We start from the raw sequence: 23,195 nt of genomic DNA on the forward strand, positions 1-23,195 counted from the left end.
CATTTTTGCTAGGTACTTTTTCCCAAAATAGAAAGAAGCCTGTATGCTTATACTCATTTACTTCCTCATAATATACTTTGATATATGATAACAACATATTGTATTGAATTATGAAAAAACAAATTATATGAACACTAAATTTATTGAAAAATTACAGTTGTTTTCTGTATCTAAAGCTGTTCTTGCAAAAAAAGTCATCCCGTATAACACCCTTAGGTGCTGAGATGCTTATATAATTATCTCAAAGCTTCACTTCAAATTGTGAAAAAATGAAGTTCCATTTTCTTTTGCTTATTGTGCTCATTATTTAATTACTGTCCTCAAATCATTTTTATCCAAAATAAACATTTGTTGCAATGGGAAGCAAATGTCTATTGTAAAAAGCATAAACAAACACAAACAACTCCTTATAACGCATATATTTATATATCGGCCAAAACAACAAACCCTTTTTCTTCACAAAACAAAGTTAACAACCCTTGCTTTACATGACTTCTACTCAGGTGAGCGACCCAGGGCCACTATGGCCCTCTTAATTTTAAATATCATCTATTAAATGACCAAACACCTACATTATACCACATTATACCCCCTCTCCATGATGGCTTACGTTATACTGTCAAGCACTTAAATAGTTGAGCGGTCTGTCCTCTGACAGCTCTTGTTTTAATTGTATTCTTGTTTTTTTAACTGGAGATTTTTAGGTCCAATGTTTAAATTTATCAATATAAAGCATTTAATGTTAAGATTCAATACATGCCAAAATCTGTGAAAAGGCCCCTTTAATTCAAGGCATTATAAAATGATATTCAAAAATCCCACATTAAAGGAATTGTACTTAAACTTTTATCTGTGGCTGATGTGTATATGTTTGTAGTAATTTTATTGCACATATTCTGCAGTTGAATTGTTCAAAATATTTGCCATGAACTTCAAATTGCAAACCTTTTGTTACCAAGCTGGTTAGCTAAAGTTGGACTTCAAATCAGAGGATTGTTGGTTCTATTTCCAATCCAACCACTTAATTTATGCAGACATTGACATGTAGATAATTTGAATGGCCTTTTGCCCTCTACCATTTAGTCAAGTAGGGCTGTAGTAATGTGAGATTGGTCTGGAATATAAATAATATTTGAGCTGTGCTCTGTGAAAAGGGGGTTTAATGCATGTGGGTAAAATAGCAGTCCGCACAGGCTAATCAGGGACAAAACTTTTCGCCTTAACTGGATTTTTGCTTAGAAAAGATTTTCTTTACACGGAAAATACCATAAAGGCTTATCAGGTATGACACCATGCGCACATGTATTAAACCCCTTTTTCACAGAGCACAACCCATGTTAACATTTCTTTGTAAGAAATGCTTTATATTTTACTTTCTTGTTTTTGCCGCTTATTGATAAATATTTAATTATTTATTGGTATGAGGTTAATCTATTTGGATATAATTATTTTATATAGAACAGTATTAAGTGAAAACTTTAATTTGTACAACTAACTTCCAAGCGTGTTCACTAAAGAAAACTTGTTTAATTTTTCCTGTAGAAATGGATGCAGTAACTATAACAATGAACTTTATATCTTACAATAACTTACTTGTTAGGCACTTTGTTGTTTAATTTGGTACTATTTTTATATATCCTTTCGTCTCCGTTTCAGTAACCACGCCTGCAGCTACACCAGTGTGCGGTCAGGAGCGTGTCCAGGGATTGTGTAGGGCTTCCCTGCCAAGTATTTCTACAACTACAACACTAGGTACTGCTAGCAGTTCTCATACGAAGGTTGTTTAGGAAATGATAATTTTGCTTCCCTTGAAAACTGCATTCAAACATGTAATGCTAGGAGAGAAAGGGGTAAATGATTCTCTGTTCTTACTATGACTTGAAACCAACAACAACATTATTAAATTTCCATTTTTGGATACACACTAGTTTGGTACAAGCAATGAGACATTGTTATGAGCCTCACTTTTTTCTTCAGTTATGGATTTTCGAACAACTTTACAAAAGTGATAACTACAAGGAAACAGTGGTATGTCTATTAACAGACCTCTAAGTTCAAGGTCACAATTCAAAGTCAAATATCAAATGTGAGAACTTCATCTGAAGCGCTTTATATGATGGTATATGAGTTTTATATGATGATGACTCGACAGAAGGTGTATGTGTAATTAGAAGGTGTGTCATGCACAAAGACATGGTCTTTACGGCTAAGTCAGAGTCACCCGTCAAGGTGAAAGGTAAAATATAAGAAATAGGCCTAAGTATTTTGTTTGGAGAATAACTTCAACTATAATTAACTTTAACACTAAAATAGAATTACAGTTGATATGCATGATTGGTCGAAGTGTTGTATGCAAGACCCAGGCTCGCTGAAAGTACCATCTGTTGTATTCAAACATAATCTGTTTACAACCTTTTTTCCAGAACTCACTGCAGCAGAGGTTTGTCGTCTGCCCCGAGACCAGGGCAGCTGTGAAAACAATCGTCTCATCAAGAGTGCAGAATCTACTGTAGGGTGGAGAACCGTGTCATAGACACACCTCGAAGATGTAAGCATCAAACACTACAATGAAATATAACTGGATAAGGTTTCAATGGAAAGTACACATTAATATTTTTAGCTCATCTATTTTTTGAAAAAAAATTATGAGCTATTGTCATCACCTTGGCGTCAGCGTTGGCGTCCAGTTAAGTTTTGCGTTTAGGTCCATTTTTCTCAAAAAGTATCAATGCTATTGCATTCAAACTTGGTACACTTACTTACTATCATGAGGGGACTGGGCAGGCAAAGTTAGATAACTCTGGCGTGCAATTTGACTGAATTATGTGCCCTTATTATACTTAGAAAATTGAAAATTTTGGTTAAGTTTTGCGTTTAGGTCCACTTTTTTCAGAAAGTATCAATGCTATTGCATTCAAACTTGGTACACTTACTTACTATCATGAGGGGACTGGGCAGGCAAAGCTAGATAACTCTGGCGTGCATTTTGACAGAATTATGTGCCCTTTTTATACTTAGAAAATTGAAAATTTGGTTAAGTTTTGTGTTTAGGTCCATTTTATTCCTTAAGTATCAAAGCTATTTCTTTCATACTTGCAACACTTACTAACTATCATAAGGGGACGGTGCAGGCAAAGTAATGTAACTCTGACTGGCATTTTGACAGAATTATGTGCCCTTTTTATACTTAGAAAATTGAAAATTTGGTTATGTTTTGTGTTTAGGTCCACTTTATTCCTACAGTATCAAAGCTATTGCTTTCATACTTGCAACACTTATTAACTATCATAAGGGGACTGTGCAGGCAAAGTTATGTAACTCTGACTGGCATTTGGACGGAATTATGGGCCCTTTATACTTAGAAAATTGAAAGTTTGGTTAAGTTTTGTGTTTTGGTCCACTTTACCCCTAAAGTATCATAGATATTGCTTTCATACTTGGAACACTCGCAAACTATCATAAGGGTACAGTAAAAGGACAAGTTGTATAACTCTGGATGTCATTTTTACAGAATTATGGCCCTTTTTTGACTTAGTAACTTTGAATATATGGTTAAATTTTGTGTTTCGATCCACTTTACTTCTTAAGTATCAAGGCTATTGCTTTCAAACTTCAAATACTTTCATGCTATCATGAGGTTACTGTACCTGGCAAGTTGAATTTTACCTTGACCTTTGAATGACCTTGACTCTCAAGGTCAAATTATTATATTTTGCTAAAATTGCCATAAATTCCTTATTTATGATTAGATTTGATTGATCCCCCCCCCCTATTTTTTTTTTTTTTTTTTTTTTAAGATCATCTCACAAATGACCACCACACCCTCACACTATACCCCCCCTTCCCCACCCCCTCCCCCAATTTTTTTTTAAACTGTTAAAAAAAACTATTTATTTGATTATTTTATGTTTGAAATACCGTCCAACCATCTCGCACCCAAGAATCCTTCCTCCACCTCCCCTCTCCCCCACCTGAATCCCCCCCCCCTAATTTTTTTTTTTTTTTTTAAGATCATCTCACAAATGACCACCACACCCTCACACTATACCCCCCCCACCTCACCCCCCCAATTTTTTTTTTTTGAAACGGTTAAAAAACACAAATATTTATTTTTATTATTTTATGTTTGAAATACCGTCCAACCATCGCACCCAAGAATCCCCCCCCCCCCCACCCCCCCCCCATTTTTTGTCCTTTTTTTCGCATTTTTGGAAGATAATGTAATAAATGTCCACACCCCCACACAATGCACCCCTCTTCACTCCACCCCTCCCTCCTTTGTGATTGAAAATGAGAGTCCCTTCACCTTTAAAAAGAAAATAGATGAGCGGTCTGCACCCGCAAGGCGGTGCTCTTGTTAATTTTTTATACGCCCGTTTTGAGAAAACGGGACTTATAGTTTCACCCTTGGCGGGCTGGCGGCGGCGTCCACAGCAGTGTCCGCTCTCTAATTCAAATAGTTTCATCCGATCTTCACCAAACTTGGTCAGAAGTTGCATCTAGTCAATATCTAGGTCAAGTTCCAATATGGGTCATGCTGGGTTAAAAACTAGGTCAGGGGGTCACTTAGTGCATTTTAAGGATTTAGCATGGTGCCCACTCTCTAATTATCCCCCGCCATAGGCGGAGGAATATTGTTTTGGCGTTGTCCGTCTGGCACTTTTGTTTCCAGAGCCATATCTTGGAAGTGCATTGGCGGATTTCAATGAAACTTGGTATGAGTATATATATGGATAAGAGGATGATGCACACCAAATGGCATTGTACAACATCTGTTAATAATGGAGTTATGGCCCAATGTATCTTGAAAAAATGCTTTTTTGAGTGTCAAATGTAACACTTTTGTGTCCAGAAGCATATTGGCTGGGGATATCAATTCAACGAATTTGCTTGTTGAAGTAGTTTTCATCCGATCTTCACCAAATTTGATCAGAAGTTGCGTCTAAATGATATCTAGGTCAAGTTCAAATATGGGTCATGCCGGTCACAAGGTCACTTAGTGCATTTTAAGCATTTAGCATGGTGTCTGCTCTCTTATTATCCCCCGCCATAGGCGGAGGGATATTGTTTTGGCGTTGTCCGTCCTTCTGTCATTTCGTCCTGCACTTTTGTGTCCGGAGCCATATCTTGGAAGTGCTTCGGCGGATTTCATTGAAACTTGGTATGAGTATATATATTGATAAGAGGATGATGCATGCCAAATGGCATTGTACACCATATGCTAATAACGGAGTTATGGCCCTTTGTATCTTGAAAAAATGCTTTTTTGAGTGTCAAATATAACACTTTTGTCAAGAATATATTGGCGGGGGATATCAATTCAATGAATTTGCTTGTTGAAGTAGTTTTCGTGTGATCTTCACCAACTTTGGTCAGAATTTGTGTCTAAATAATATCTAGGTCAGGTTCAAATATGGGTCATGCTGGGTAAAAAACTAGGTCATGAGGTCACTTAGTGCATTTCAAGCATTTAGCATGGTGTGTGCTCTCTAATTGAAGAAGTTTTCATCCGATCTTCACCAAATTTGGTCAGAAGTTGTGTCTAAATGATATCTAGGTCAAGTGAAAATATGGGTCCTGCCGGGTAAAAAACACGGTCATTAGATCACTTAATGCATTTCAAGCATTTAGCATGGTGTCCAAAACCTTCAAACGGGCGTATCTTGTGACAGTTTGGCACTCTTGTTATAATATAAATTATCATAACTCATTTAGTCATTATTATATCTATATATTATTTTGTGAAAATCAAAAACATACATTGATTACAATGTCAAAAAATTTAAATGATTCTGTTGTATGGAAAGTTCTTATTAATGTTTTTAGCTTTTGTGATCGCCTTTTGTCCGTCGTGCATTGTGTTGTGCGTTGTGCAGCGTCAACATTTGCCTTGTTAACACTCTAGAGGCCACATTTATTGTCCAATCTTCATGAAATTTGGTCAGAAGATTGGTCTGTAGGATATCTTGGATGAGTTCGAAAATGGTTACATTTCCTTAAAAAACATGGCTGCCAAGGGGCGGGGCATTTTTCCTTATATGACTTTAGTAAAACCTTGTTAACACTGTAGAGGCCACATTTATTGTCCGATCTTCATGAAACTTGGTCAGAAGATTCATCCCAATATTATCTTGGACGAGTTCGAAAATGCTGCTGGTTGGTTAAAACACATGGCCGCCAGGGGACGGAGCATTTTTCCTTATATGGCTATAGTAAAACCTTGTTAACACTCTAGAGGCCACATTTATTGTCCAATCTTCATGATATGTGGTCAGAAGATTGGTCTCAATGATATTTTGGTTGAGTTCGAAAGTGGTTACATTTGCTTGAAAAACATGACTGCCAAGGGGCGGGGCATTTTTAAGTCCCCCACTACTATTGTTTTTGCCCTGTCTGTTGGTCTGTTGGTTGGTTGGTCTGTTGGTTGGTTTGCGCCAACTTTAACAATTGCAATAACTTTTGCAATATTGAAGATAGGAACTTGATATTTGACATGCATATGTATCTCATGGAGCTGCACATTTTGAGTGGTGAAAGGTCAAGGTCATCCTTCAAGGTCAAAGGTCAAATATATGGGTCAAAATCGCTCATTTAATGTACACTTTTGCAGTATTTCAATATTCAAGATAGGAACTTCATATTTGGCATGCATGTGTATCTCATGGAGCTGCACAATTTGAGTGGTGAAAGGTCAAGGTCAAGGTAATCCTCTAAGGTCAGATGTCAAATATATGTGGCCAAAATTGCTCATTTTATGAGTACTTTTGCAATATTGAAGATAGCAACTTGATATTTGGCATGCATGTGTATCTCATGGAGCTGCACATTTTGAGCGGTAAAAGGTCAAGGTCAAGGTCATCCTTCAAGGTCAGAGGTCAAATATATGTGGCCCAAATCGCTACTTTTATGCATACTTTTGCAATATTGAATATAGCAACTTGATATTTGGCATGCATGTGTATCTAATGGAGCTGCATACTTTTAGTGGTGAAAGGTCAAGGTCAAGGTCATCCTTCAAGGTCAAATATATGGGTCAAAATTGCTCATGTAATGTCACTCCTGCATAATTGAAGCTAGCAATTTTATATTTGAAATGCATGTGTATCTCATGGAGCTGCACATTTTGAGTGGTAAAGGGTCAAGGTCAAGGTCATCCTACAAGGTCAAACGTCATATAGGGGGACATTGTGTTTCACAAACACATCTTCTTTATTGTATGGCTATAGTTAAATCTTGTTAATACTCTAGAGGCCACATTTATTGTCTGATCTTCATGAAACTTGGTCAGAATATTCATCCCAATGATATCTTGGAAGAGTTAAAAAATGTTTTCCTTATATGGATAAAGTAAAACCTTGTTAACACTCTAGAGACCACATTTATTTTCCGATCATCATGAAACTTGGTCAGAAGATTCATCCCAATAATATCTTGGATGAGGTAAAAAATGACGCTGGTTGGTTGAAAAACATGGCCTCCAGGGGGCAGAGCATTTTTCCTTTATGGCTATAGTAAAACCTTCTAACACTCTAGAGGCCACATTTATTGTCCAATCTTCATGATATGTGGTCAGATGATTGGTCTCAATAATATTTTGGTTGAGTTTAAAAATGCTTATGTTTGCTTGAAAATCATGGCTGCCAAGGGGCGGGGCATTTTTCCATATATGACTATATATGGCTATAGTAAAATCTTGTTAATACTCTAGAGGCCACATTTATTGTCCGATCTTCAAGAAACTTTGTCAGATAATCCCAATAATATCTTGTACGAGTTTAAAAATGATGCAGGTTGGTTGAAAAACATGGCTGTCAGGGGGCGGGGCTTTTTTCGTTATATGGCTAACGTTAAACCTTGTTAACACTCTAGAGGCCACATTATTTTTCAATCTTTATGAAACTTGGTCAGAAGATTTGTCCCAATGATATCTTGGATGAGTTCCAAAGTGGTTTTGGTTGCTTTAAAAACATGGCCACCAGGGGGCGGGGCATTTTTCCTAATATGGATATTATATTGCTTTAGTTAAACCTTCTTAACACTCTAGAGGCCACATTTATTGTCTGATCATCATGAAACTTGGCCAGACAATGTGTCCCAATGATATCTTGGATGAGTTTGAAAATGGTTCCGGTTGGTGGAAAAAAATGACCGCCAAGGGATCGTGGCATTTATCCTTATATAGCTATAGTAAAACACTCTAGAAGCCAAATTTATTGTCCGAACATCATGAAACTTGGTCAGAAGATTTGTCCCAATGATATCTCAGACATGTTAAAAAATGATTCCAGTTGCTTGAAAAACATGGCCACCAGGGGACGGGGCATTTGTCCTTATATGTCTTCATGAAACTTTGTCAGAATATTTGTTTAAATGATATCTTGGATGTGTATGAAAATAGTTCTGGTCTGTTGAAGTACGTGGCGGCCAGGGTATTCACTAGTCATGAAAGTTGATTTGAACATTTGTTTTAATGACATCTTGGGCTGTACAGAACAGATAAGTTCTTTTGAATCTCAGGTGAGCGACTATGGGCCTTTCAGGCCCTCTTGTTTAACATTGGTCATTTATAATATTATTAATAGTTAGATTGTTGGTAATACATTATTCCGGTAACAAGCAGTGTTGACTTGTTATGTATTGAATCCGTTCTATTAGAAACTTTTCCTTGTATTTTGATATTATATGAAAGGTTGAGTCCTGTAACGATAATTGCCATTGCACAGTGAAACAATTGCATTGTTTTCTCATATATGTGTAGCAAGCTGTCATATGGATTACTTCCCCTTGCAAGGTTTGGTTCCGTTTTTATTACACTCTCCTTTTCTCTAACTCGTAAGCTGCATTCTGTCTTTCAGAGTCAGTCTGTGAGTTGACCCCTGATCCGGGACCCTGTAACCGCGTGGTGACTAAGTACTTCTACAACATCACCACCATGCAGTGTGAGCCGTTCACGTATGGAGGTTGCCTTGGCAACCACAACAACTTCCAGAGTGATGAAAAGTGCATGTCTTACTGTGGTCTGAGACAAAGCCGGTCTACAGCAGGTATGATGTTTGCAGCCACAGAATAGGGAAGATGTAACAGTTTCTTTTCATATGGGATAACTAACCATAAAATGATGCAAGTCACGGAAGTAATGGGTTTCTGAATGACTCAACATGAATGTAAACAAAATCTTTTCATTAGTTGATTCGTTTTATTATTTGAGATGAAATAAAGTTTGCAAAAAAGTGGCTTTGCTAGTGATAATTTTTTGTTTGTAAGAACATGAGTTGTTAATTTGTCATGTTATAATAATTTGGTTAATATGAGTATATGTGTAACAAACTTTTGAATCAATCTGTTTTTTAGATCACCTGTCACGAAGTGACATGAGAACTTATGTGACCGTGTGATGTCCGGCGTCCGTTGTGTGTGCGTGCGTGCGTCCGTCAACAATTTGTTTGTGTAGACAGTAGAGGTCACAGTTTTCATCCAAACATTATGAAATTTGGTCAGAATGTTTAATTTGATAAAATCTGGGTTGGGATTGTATTTGGGTCATCTGGGGTCAAAAACTAGGTCACTAGGTCAAATAATAGAAAAACCTTGTGTAGACAATAGAGGTCACAGTTTTCATCCAATCTTTTGAAATTTGGTCAAAATGTTCATCTTGATGAAATCTGGGTTGGGATTGTATTTGGGTCATCTGGGGTCAAAAACTAGGTCACTAGGTCAAATAATAGAAAAACCTTGTGTAGACAATAGAGCCCACAGTTTTCATCCAATCTTAATGAAATTTGGTCAGAATGTTTATCTTGATGAAATCTGGGTTGGGATTGTATTTGGGTCATCTGGGGTCAAAAACTAGGTCATTAGGTCAAATAATAGAAAAACCTTGTGTAGACAATAGAGGTCATAGTTTTCATCTGATCTTAATGAAATATGGTCAGAATGTTTATCCTGTTAATAACTGATTTTGAATCATTACAGGGCTCCCGCGGACGTTCGCCAGAATAAAATAATGATTTTTTTCCTGACAAATGCCGTCCCAGATAATAAACTCTTTCAGCTGTAGACTGTGCTTCAATACATTGCCGTGTTATTGACCCGAAAAATTGATAAGCAGTTGGCATTAACTCCGGTCAGAACCGGTCATTGAGACACTGAAAAATGACTGGTGTAAAAACAAAACAATTGTGTAATCATACATCTTATCGACTGAAATAAACAATTACATCTGATTAAAGATTAAAGATTGCTGCCAATTTCAATCAATTTGAGTAAAAGCCGTTACCGAATTATCAACTTAGTCACACAATGAATGTAAGTAAAGAAGTTGATAATTGATTTTAATTTTGAGAAGTTCGTAATGTTTTAGCTAAAGAAACTTCAGCATACAGTTTATATATCATACCTGTTTTTTGCTAAAATTGTAAACATAACTTTCTTTTTCTGAAATCTATTATTTGTGATTAACAACTTACATCTGGTGGATTATAAGACTGATTTCAGTGTGAATCAGGTAGTTTTAAATAATATTTACTTTGAGTTTGTATTTACACTACCATTTGTTTACAAAACAAGCCAGAATAATCTAAAATACCGGGAAATGTCATTCTGAATTTGAAAACACTTGAGCACATGGTATGTTGCTAAAAATAGAAATAACGTCATATGACCGTGGGTATAGTACCAGAAAGGCCGTTTACCAAAAAGGCTGCATAAGTGAACCAAAAAGGCCTCACAGTATACCAGAAAGGCCATACAAGATTGTGTATTATAATTGAATAGTTATGCTGAATATAATAATCATATATATAAGATAGTCATAACTTTTTTATTAGTATATTTAAAAGCCCTTAATTTTTTAATCAAAGTCGGCAAAATTATCGCAAATTATCGCATACAGTATGAATTGTTCGTTAGTCACAATATTTTCCATTGAGTAATAGATGTTCCAGTTTTTTAATTAAAAGCCGTTAATTTTGTAATCAAAGTCGGCATAATTATCACGTAGGAATTAGCCGTTAAAGACAATTATATTTTTTCTGAACTTTCTTATAATTTGCATCTAAACATGTAACAAATGAGTAATAAAGGTGTTGTAAACTTACGTGGCGGCCAAATATATAATTATATGGTCCAGAATTATTGAAAAATATATAACCCGTTCATGTGTCAAAGTGGACTATGGTAATTGCTTTTTTATTCATTATATTGGAAAGTATACCGGACTTTATCTAGCTGGCTTTGAATTATAGTGTTTTTAAATAGTGTAAATTATACGTATTTCTTCACGAGTGTTAATTTATTGTGTGTTGACATTGTGTGAGTGTTGTGGTATGGCCTCCTATCCTTGTATAGGATGCGGTCAGCAGGTACGGCCCCGCCAGCATGCAGTAGAGTGCGACTGGTGCAACCGATGGCAACATCGCAAATGTGGCACAGGTAAGTAAATTAATTATATAAGAACACAAGAACGTTTTATTCAAATCCGATATAACACATATCAACAATGCATTATGTCAAAATGACCCATGCGCATTGTTATAATCTTATCTTATAGTCAATGTCATCAAACAAGTTACAAGTAATATACACAATATATAGTGTACAACGTTATTCATTATTAGTATGTAAAACAATAAAATAAATTTAATATAAGATATGCATATCAGTTAGTGACTGCTTAAAGACCAATATTTAATATATTTAACATATATACTTAAGTACATAATATATTATTATATATTATTAATATCCTCTTAAACTACTTTTTGCACTGTTTAAAATACGTTTAAAGAAGTTGAAAGAATTGCATGTACAAAAAACCCTCGCTAATCAGACCGGGTAAACAAGTGTTAATGGTCATTCACAGTTTGAGGCATCTGTTTTGATAACGGATTAGTAGAAAGCCTACATATGGTCTAATGACACTTATTGGCACCTATTGATAATTACTTGCGCACTTTAAAGTTTAATAGTTTCTTAACTTTTAACGATATTAAACTAGCTACATTAAATTTGGAAGACTTAAACCGAAAGAAATAACAATGCTTTATTTCATGTGATATTATTAAAAAATTATATCTGATTGTCTATATTATTATGCACTTGATTAGCATTAGAAATATATTTTGCAAGGTTTATAATGTCTTTTTTTTAAGCTGAATGCATCAGAATGTAAAATTTATTTAACATAAGTCACCTTTGAAAATATGGTTTTAAATATTTCGATTTCTAATTTATGTTACACGAAAATCGAAATCGTGTATGTGATGTTTTATTGTGCATCATTAAATATCACAGAATATGTTAATTTTGTTGTACTCTTATCACTAGATCCAAGTATTTTTAACTAATAGCGGAAGATAGACGTCGCGGAGGCGTGTTCAAGTACACTTGCATGCTGATGGCCCTACAGTTCCTTCCCGCTCTACACATACCATGTGCCTTCAAGACGCTAGAGCTGACGGCAACGACGGACGCGACACGCAGCCTGTTTGCCTACAATAGCCGGCAGTGGGTCCACGGCGGGTTGTTTTAACCCAGAGACTGGTCTGTGTTCCGACAGGACGTCCGGACCATCTATGACCTTGAAGGTGAATAAAAAACAAAAAATATATGTACTTTTCCATTGTACATTTATAATTATATATACATAATTTAATTAAATAATTCATATATTATTGTCAATATGCATACACATTTATTTTTATATTTCATATAATATTTCCAGGATACCACAACCGCCTGTATTCAAAAGCTGGTAGCGGTGTTGGTTTTTCCGACTGGTACCTCATCTTCGCCAAGAATCGAAAATGGTGAGGATGCTAGTTGAAAGCAGCGACCTCCACCTGATCACCACGACGCGGTCGGATAAGGTCCAGAAGTCCCAGGTGTCCGTCTGGGACAAGTATGAGTCCCAAGCAATGCACCACCTCCGAGTTCCTGGCATAGGTCATGTGTACGGTGTTGTGTTGGAGTAATTTTCATGTATATTGTATTATGTAGTCTAAATTCTGTTGTATTTTGTCACGTTTACTGTATATTGGCTGTAATCTTTGTTGTAAATGTATTTTTTGTTATAAAGAAAATAAAAAAAGTTCATACATGTATATTGTATTATGTGGATCTAATTATGCCCCCCTTCGAAGAAGAGGGGGTATATTGCATTGCACATGTCGGTCGGTCTGTCGGTCGTTCCGTCCACCAGGTGGTTTCAGGATGATAACTCAAGAACGCTTGGGGCTAGGATCATGAAACTTCATAGGTACATTGATCATGACTTTCAGATGACCCGTTTTGATTTTGAGGTCACTAGGCCAAAGGTCAAGGTCATGGTGACCCGAAATAGTAAAATGGTTTCCGGATGATAACTCAAGAACGCATATGCCTAGGATCATGAAACTTCATGGGTAGATTGATCATGACTCGCAGATGACCCCTATTGATTTTGAGGTCACTTTGTCAAAGGTCAAGGTCACGGTGACCCGAAATAGTAAAATGGTTTTCGGATGATAACTCAAGAACGCATATGCCTAGGATCATGAAACTTCATAGGTAGATTGATCATGACTCGCAGATGACCCCTATTGATTTTGAGGTCACAAGGTCAAAGGTCAAGGTCACGGTGACCCGAAATAGTAAAATTATTTTTGGTTGATAACTCAAGAACGCTTTTGCCTAGGATCATGACACTTCATAGGTACATTGATCGTGACTCGCAGATGACCCCTTTTGATTTTCAGGTCACTAGGTCATAGGTCAAGGTCACAGTGACAAAAAACGTATTCACACAATGGATGCCACTACAACAGACAGCCCATATGGGGGGCATGCATGTTTTACAAACAGCCCTTGTTCTGTTGTATTTTGTCACTTTTACTGTATATTCTCTGTAATTTTTGTTGTACATGTATTTTTTGTAATAAAGAAAATAAAAAACTTCATACATGTTTTATGTCGTACTCCATTTTGATTTAATAAAAAAAGAATTCACATGTTTAACAATATTATTTTTAATACGTAATTATGTTATATTTTGTCAGTTTGACTGTAAATCGTCTGTAAATATTTGCTTGTAACTGTATATTTTGTTATATACATTGTGTTACCGTGCTTGTACCGGTATATTGACTGTATATATCGTAAATGTATATTTAAACATAAGCAACAAATAAAAAAATTGATAAACTTCATACCTGTTGTATGACTTATTCCATTTTGATTTATGTGTATTTGTTTGTAAGCACAATTTAAACCTTAAAATAACAATAATTGCTTTAAGGCCTTTTTGGTTCATTTTTTGGCCTTTTTGGTACGCTTTGAGGCCTTTTTGGTAAAGCCTTTTTGGTAATCGGCCTTTTTGGTTTTCGGCCTTTCAAAGCTTCTGGACCTTAACCTGACCGTGAAATCTCAGGAGATTTGCATTTCAAGAAAGTCTGTCACATCGCTGTTTTTAACCAGGTTTTCCGAAGGAAAAAACTGGTTATTAGATTGGCGAATGCGGGCGGGCTGGCGGGCTGGCTGGCTGGCGGGCTGGCTGGCGGGCTGGCGGGCGGGCTGAACAAGCTTGTCCGGGCCATAACTTTGTCGTTCATTGTGAGATTTTAAAATAATTTGGCACATTTGTTAACCATCATTAGACGGTGTGTCGCGCGAAAAAATTACGTCAATATCTCCAAAGTCAAGGTCACACTTTGAGTTCAAAGGTAAAAATAGCCATAAATGAGCTTGTCTGGGCTATAACTATGTCATTCATTATGAGATTTTAAAATCATTTGGCACATTTGTTTACCATCATGGGATGGTGTGTCGCACGAAAGAATCACGACAATATCTCCAATGTCAAGGTCGCCATGACTAAAAATAAATTTATTTTAAAACAAACTTACAAAGGGGGTTAATTTTGTTTGTTCATTTCAAAAGTTCAGTTTGAGTTGACTCCCTTTATCAGATTTTTTTTCACAATGAAAACCTGGTTTTGTGACAATTTTGTCCCTTGTTCTCGATATGTAAGAGCAGAATAGATAATTTTTAAATGTTTAAGATAGTATTTTGTGAAAGAATATATCAGTTAAATGTGAAAAATGTCAATCTTTCCAATCAAGCGATTGATTTGAGCCAATAACTGCATTTAAAAGCCGGTCTTTGTTATCTTTCAACTTTTCGGGAATTTCTGGTTGACTTTCCTATTGGGGTTGGTCCATGACTATAAAGTCGCGCCGGTGAAAAATCATAAAAATCCACATTTAAAGTTATGGAAGCCAGAACTTGTAATGTTTGTAATGATTAAAGGCTAAATGTGTTACAATTGTGTTTTACGATAGATGAACGGGTATTAAACCTTTGAAATTTTCGGCGAAAGTGTTGGAAATTGCGACTGCCATTATGGAAACCATAGGCAATAAGCGTCCTTTGGACTCTGACGAATCTAGTGACTCCGTCTAAAAAAAAATAAAATCTGATAATAGATCATTCAAAGATGTTTGGCTTACGGAATTCAAGTGGTTAGACTAATTCAAAATCAAAAACGATGTATTGCAAAATATGCATACAGTTTCAAAAACCAAATTCATTCACTTTGGGTGTAGTATGTTGAAAAAAGACAACATTTCAAAACACGAAAAATCAAAAGGTAATAAAAAAGATTGACAATCAATATTAAAATGAATATACATGAAAAAAATTATATTATTACTAATATATTAAAAATAACAATAATATTTTGTTATGTTCATAATAAATATATATTGACACTTTTCAAAATGAGCTTTTTGTTTTGAAATTTAGCATATTTAATTTTGTTTATTTCAGATCACAAAGAGGCGTCACAAGCTTGAAGTCTGAAAATATCAATGACAATTGACAAATGCGGCTGTAGTGTCTGCTATGACTAATTTGTACTTCGCTGCACAACATACTCTTGCATCATCGCTGGTTCCAGACCTGAACATATTGTGCGTCTTGCAGGTAAAAAAATAAATAGAACATCTTTAAAACAAATTTGATTTGTTTTAAAGTGATTGATAAAATTTGATTATGTTTAAGTTTGCTACAAATATTGAGCAAAATATACTTCAAATCATAAATTATATTTTCAGGATGCAAATTTGTATTAATATATTTTCAGGGTGCAACCCAGCTCAATGACCTTCGAGTTGACAGCCACACGTCATATGAACACAGCTCCAGTGTGTCGCAATTTCAAAACTGTATGGCAGACGTTCTGAGGAGTGATCTTCTCCATAAGATGCAGACATCATGCAAGTACAGTATCATGATCGATGAGAGTACAGACATTTCAGTGAAGCAAAATTTGGAAACTGATGAGTTTGGATTGGCTGAACTTCAAAGAGCAAATGCAGAGAGCATATATGAGAATGTAGTTAATTTGCTTGGTAGAAAGGGAATTGACATTCAACATCTCTCAGAAATTTTATTAAAATTTAAAACTTGGAGAACTTGTTGATTTTGTCCATAGACAGCCCACCAATGGAAAAGTTTGATTTCAAAGCTTTCAAGATTTGGGCTGGATTGAAGTTGAGGCGGATTATGGCCTTCTGCTAAAATGTATGTTCAGGATATCATGTGCTCATATAATGTTAATTTATCATGTGCTTATTATATGAACATGTGCTTGAGTTATGATGTGTGTATATCTATAAATGTTTTGTTGTACTGTTGTTTTTTTTGTTATGCACACATGATGTGGATTATGGCCTTCTGCTAAAATGTATGTTCAGGATATTATGTGTTCATGTAATGTAAATTTATCATATGCTTATTTTATGAACATGTGCTTGAGTTATGACGTATGTACTTCTATAAATGGTTTGTTGTAAACTGATTTTTTTTGTTATGCACACATGATGATTATAGTAATAAACATATTAAAGCTTTGTTTTGTAGTTTCTTCTTTTACACCCCTTAGCCTATACTTACAACAGGTGGTTCCTAATGCTTTGCTTAAACTTTTGCTACAGTTTCTAAAATTTGTCTACAAAAAATTACATTTGGCTAAAATGTTGGCAATAGAAATTTTTGGGCCAGGGGGAGCCCTGATCGTATATGGGTCATCTGGGGTCAAAAATTAGGTCATAAGGCCAATGCTAATAAAACCTTGTGTAGATGAGAGGTCACAGTTTTCATCATGTCTTAATGAAATTTTGTCAGAATGTATTAATTAATGAAATCTGGCTTGGGATTGTATATGGGCTGATAGAATTTAAGTTGATGTGGCAAGGTTAGTCAGGTGAGCGATTCAGAGCCATCATGGCCCTCTTGTAATTAAAAAATATTGCATACCTAAATATATTTTCCAAAAAAGTGAGAGTGCGCTAAAACCTTAAACAAATTCAGATCTTTATCCAAAAGATTGCGTAATAACAAGAGATGGTAAACCGAAGCAAATCTGTAACCAGTTAATCTGTTTGGAAATTCGAGCGGTTAACCGGTAAACCGACTGTCGTACCACATAAATGAAAAGAATCATCAGAAAAAAAGTAGGCGTTTATAAACAATTCCATGTATATGCAAATATATTCTGTCTTGTTGATTGTCTTGTAACCTAATTACTTTAACCATTTTATCAATTAAATACTTAACAAATTTTTTTGGTCCTTTAAATTGGGAATTCAAATTCTTAATAAATATTATTACATTTTGAATCTTATACTTAGTCATTTCCGGAAGTCATTTTTAATTCGGCTGTTTTCGAAGAAAATCCAAGGTATTGTCATAGCCAGCTCGTTCGCCGTCCGCCGTAGGCGTCGTGCTAAAACCTTAACATTGGCTCTAAAATCAAAGTGCTTCCACCTACAACTTTGAAACTTCATATGTAGATGCACCTTGATGAGTTCTACACGCCACACCCATTTTTGGGTCACTAGGTCAAAGGTCAAGGTCACTGTGACCTTTAATTTAAAACTTAAACATAGGCTCTAAAGTCCAAGTGCTTCCACCTACAACTTTGAAACTTCATATGTAGATGCACCTTGATGAGTTCTACACGCCACACCCATTTTTGGGTCACTAGGTCAAAGGTCAAGGTCACTGTGACCTCTAATATAAAATTTGAACATAGTCTCTAAAATTAAAGTGCTTCCACCTACAACTTTGAAACTTCATATGTAGATGCACCTTGATGCGTTATCCAAGCCACACCCAATTTTGGGTCAATAGGTCAAAGGTCACTGTGACCTCTAAAAGAAAAGAAAAATTTCTGACAAGCTTTCGCAGCAGAGTGTGGCACCCATTATGCGGTGCTCTTGTTTAAATACGTGATATCTGAACAAGTTGGACCGACCTTATACTGGATATTCATGTTGATTTAATATTTATAAACAAGAGCACCGCATAACGGGTGCCACCTTCGGCTGCGGGTGCATTTGTAGCTCAGCTGTTTTCAGAGACCTGTGACATCGTGACCAAAAAATAGGTGTGGCGTGTAGAACTGATCAAGGTGCAGCTACATATGAAGTTTAAGTTTAAACGTTGTAGGTGGAAGCTCTTTGATTTTAGAGCCAATGTTCAAAACCTTGACAAAATGTCAGGGTTTTAGCACGCCGCGGATGGCAGATGACACGAAGACGGACACTACGACAGACTCGACGAGCCGGATATGACAATACCTCGTGTTTTCTCTGAAAACAGCGGAGCTAAAAATAGGTCATGTTGCAGTCAAATGTGCTTATAGACAAGCCTAAGTGGTTGGTTTATAATTTAAATTTATCATCATGTGAATAATTGAAACACAATAGAATGTAAAGTGCTAAACAAATATACACCGCAGAGTAGGTGCTAATTGCTTGTGTGCCTGCTCATTAATTCGCTGCACCCGATGGTTTACAACTCTAATCGCGTTTGATCCACAGGGGAGCATCACCGGGTGGTAATTGCCGATAATTTGCGATAGATTAGCGGATTAGCCAATACAGTGAAATGAAGGAACACAAAACTAACGATTTGAGCATTTATTGATTTATTGCGTTCAACCAAAACCTGTGTTTTCTGCAAGAGTAACTGAATATTAATTTTGTAACTCCTTAAGAACCGGATACTGTGAAACCATTATTAATCGTCAGGCATTAATTTTCATAAATTTCGTCAGTCGACCGATCGGCGAATTTAAGATCCTAACGAACAATCATGCTCTATGTTTGAACAAAAATAAACACTAAGTTGAATAATATTTTAAAACTTTACCGTAGACATGAGGAATTAAATTCCAACATAATCCATGCACACATTCACTGCTGTTTCGTAATCAAGATTAATCCGGTTTTGACACAAAGGGATGTAGATTACACAAGGTACTTAACTGACACGTTACACGTCTTTAAAACGCGTGTGCAGTACAGCTGTATCGAATGCGTTGAGTTCGTTTATGTAGAATGATAATGAATTAGCGCTAATTGTTTATAACTTTATTACCCAATAGGTGCATTGTGTTTTTCAGGGGTGTTGCATATTAGCCATCACGCAGCGAAAGCCGATGAAAGACAATAAACCAAATAAAAGATGACGATGTGTGATCAACATGCGTTTTTATCACAAATTAATAAAGAATATTTTAATTGCTGTTTGTTGTTTTATTGTTTGCGTTTAACCACACTTATTACTATTTTATATGTATCAATTTAGTTATTTTTAAATTATTGACATTATTGATTTATATACCGGTAGTTTACTTTTTAAGAACAAACACACACATAGAGTTTATAATTTTAATGTTTATATCAGAATAAAAAAGCATTTTATTTGAAAAAAAACACTTAACAATCTGGAACCTATTTCGTATAACACAAACAGTTTTAAAACTTTATTGACAGCATTTTAATAAAAATCATACCAACTAGAACACATACCCAAGAAAATAAACAAAAGTGACTAGTTTGATTTGCTTGCACAACAATAATAGAATAAGACTAATTGGCAATTGGCTTCGTTGTTACAAACACTCGTTAACGGTTATTCGATCCCACTTGTCCGCTAATCATAGCAATGAACGTGTGAATGGCATACATTAAGAGGGTCCATTACTGTCCTTTGATAACAAAAGACTAGTTAATTGGCATGTGACAAACAGGCCCCACCTCCTGCAGTGATTCTCAAGTGTGTTCCCGCATTCGTACCACGATTTTTCGCAACTGCGATTGATCGCGAATATGTATTACACACAAATCGGATATTGACTGACGCATTTTTTTAAAATTCAAAATCACAAATCGGCGAATTTAAGTGCTGACGAAATCGTCATTTTTATAAAAATGACGAAATTTTGTGCTGTCGAAAATAAATGGTTTCACAGTAATCGGTTAACCGAATAACCGTTGCCATCCCTAGTTATAACACATTCAATGTATTTCTTTTCATATTCCGCAGAGGATTGTCGCCTACCCAGTGAGAACGGCCAATGTCGAGGCAACTACCTTCGCTGGTTCTACGATCCTGACATAAGAAACCGCAGGACCTTAAGATATGACGGTTGCCAGGGAAACCGCAACAATTTTGCGACTGAGCATGAGTGCTTAGCAACATGCCTGAACGAGGTTATACCTGTGACTGCCAGGCCGCTACCGCTTACCCTTGCTCCGACCCCTGCAGCAAGAGGTTGAACTTAAATATTTGCATTGTTATGTCCCCCTTCTAAGAAGAGGGGGTATATTGCTTTGCACATGTCGGTCGGTCTGTCGGTCCGTCCGCCAGGTGGTTTCCGGATGATAACTCAAGAACGCTTGGGCCTAGGATCATGAAACTTAATAGGTACATTGATCATGACTCGCAGATGACCCCTATTGATTTTGAGGTCACTAGGTCATAGGTCAAGGTCACGGTGACCCGAAATAGTAAAATGGTTTCCGGATGATAACTCAAGAACGCATACACCTAGGATCATTAAACTTCATAGGTAGATTGATCATGACTCGCAGATGACCCCTATCCATTTTGAGGTCAAAGGTCAAGGTCATGGTGACCCGAAATAGTAAAATGGTTTCCGGATGATTACTCAAGAACGCATACTCCTAGGATTATGAAACTTCATTTTGTGTAAATTTGGCTCAATGCATCTGCATAACTTGTTGTCCCAGTCCACAGCAGGCTCATCAACACTTTCCGCATTTATGGATTAATGGATTTTTTCGTTTAAAGAAAGTCTCTTAAACGAAAATCAGTCTAGGCAGAAATGATAGTCCCTGATAAGCCTGTGAAGACTGCACAGAGTTATCTGGGACAACACATTAATTTCATGAATAAGCCCAGTTTTAGCTGAACTTGGCTCATATTTGCTTGGTTCTGTATGGGATTGGTCTTAGCAGCTGTGAATATGATTGAAATGTGACGTCAGGACTTTAATTTATTAGCTCGGCTGTTTTTGGAGAAAACCCGAGGTATTGTCATTGCCAGCTCATCCTGTCCGCCGTCCGTGTCAAGGTTTGTTAAAGTTTTGAACATTAGCTCTAAAATGAAAGTGCTTCAACCTACAACTTTGAAAATTCATATGTAGATGCATCTTGATGAGTTCTACACGCTACACCTATTTTGGGGTCACTAGGTCAAAGGTCAAGGTCACTGTGACCTCTAGAACAAAAAATTCTGTCAAGCTTTCAATTATTCAAAACTGCACCAGTTATGCTCTTGTTTTATTCTTATTTTGTTCGCTGTATTTAATTTGTTCTTATTATCTTCTTTATGGGATTTGGTAATATCTGTTGTAAATATGATTGACATCGCGACTTGAATATTTGTTTGGGTTTTTCGGGGATTTTGTCATATCTGCTGTGAATATGATTTAAATGTAATGTCAGGGCTTCATTATTTGTTTGGTTCTTTATGGGATTTGGTCAAATCTGCTGTGAGTTAGATTAAAAATAAGAGACCTAAAACTAGTTTAATAATTATGCATTGGCCATGATGATTGATTTACAATGTCTTACTAAAAGCATATCTGCCATTTAACTGCTGTGTAATATACTTATGTATAGTGAAACATACAATGTATAGTGAAGCATACATGTATAAAATTATTATTATTATTAATTATTAATGTGAAGACAAGTTCTTGTTAGCAAAATTATTTATTTATAACATTTTGTAAGAAAAATAGTACCAAAATTAAATGGATACCTTTCTTATATGGATTTGAAAAAGCTGGAGATACACAAAATGTGTGATGATAGAGCTTATAGAACAAATATTTTCTTTGAATCATTTCCATTATGGTAAGTTATTCATCTTGCAAATAAATACGTGTAATAGCAGAACCCAGCAGAGCTTTCACTATGCAATAAAGCTGGAGAGGCATTTGGGTTTCATGGTCTCAATTAGCAGATTTGCTTGACTCTAGGGCCTCCTTGTCCCAATACTGATCATGACGGTAAAGTTTTGGCATAAAGAAAAGATTTAATATTGTTATAATCATTTTGAACAATTATCTAGATCAGTACTCAGTTTAATAAAGACAAGCCATAATCAGGATAGCTGTGATGTTGTATTCCAGATGAGGACATGTGCACCTTGCCCCTGGTTCAGCCATGTGACAATGAGGCTCGTGTTGCCGACTGTGGCACATTCTTCTACTACAATGCGGCCAGTGGGGAATGCGTAGAGGTCCCTGACGGAACGTGTAACAACAACAGCAATAATTTCTACACCAGTGACCAGTGCGAGGCATTCTGCAACAGGGATAGTATGTGACAAAAATCTGTTTGTGAATATTTATAATGTGACATTAATATTACATCAAAAGACTCATTTTTGTTTATGATATTTTAAAAATTTTAACTTTTATTCCTGAAGGAGGCATATGTTAGTTGCACCAAACGTCTGCTTGTTTTGTGTGTTTGTTAGTCCCCAACCGGTTTAACCAGAGAGGACTTATGGTTTTGTCTCTGTCCGTCTGTCCGTCCGTCCATCACACTTTTCTGGATCCTGCGATAACTTAAAAAGTTCTGAATATTTTTTCATGAAACTTGCAACATGGATAGATGGCAATATGGACATTATGCACGTCATTTCATTTTGTTCCTACGTCAAAAATTGTGGTTGCTATGGCAACAAATAGACTAGAAATAGTGGGGAAAATGGGTTTTTTTCTGGATCCTGCGCTAACTTTTAAAGTTCTGAATATTTTGTCATGAAACTTGCAACATGGATAGATGGCAATGCGGACATTATGCACTTCATTTCATTGTGTTACTAGGTCAAAA

At 36.0% G+C, this 23,195-nt stretch overlaps 1 protein-coding gene across 2 annotated transcripts in view; it reads left to right on the plus strand.

Moving 5' to 3' along the window:
* The window catches only part of LOC127833327 (reelin-like), a 50,589-nt gene that overhangs the window by 16,894 nt on the left and 10,500 nt on the right, over positions 1-23,195 (plus strand). For both annotated transcript variants that reach the window (XM_052358504.1, XM_052358505.1), the window contains exons 5-9: positions 1,657-1,752; positions 2,424-2,548; positions 8,856-9,044; positions 20,371-20,598; positions 22,487-22,675. In XM_052358504.1, coding sequence (XP_052214464.1) covers positions 8,933-9,044; positions 20,371-20,598; positions 22,487-22,675 — 529 coding nt within the window. In that variant the 5' untranslated portion in view covers positions 1,657-1,752; positions 2,424-2,548; positions 8,856-8,932. The remainder of the gene's footprint in view (positions 1-1,656; positions 1,753-2,423; positions 2,549-8,855; positions 9,045-20,370; positions 20,599-22,486; positions 22,676-23,195) is intronic.

Source organism: Dreissena polymorpha, chromosome 6 (genome assembly GCF_020536995.1).
Source record: "Dreissena polymorpha isolate Duluth1 chromosome 6, UMN_Dpol_1.0, whole genome shotgun sequence".
NCBI lineage: Eukaryota > Metazoa > Mollusca > Bivalvia > Myida > Dreissenidae > Dreissena > Dreissena polymorpha.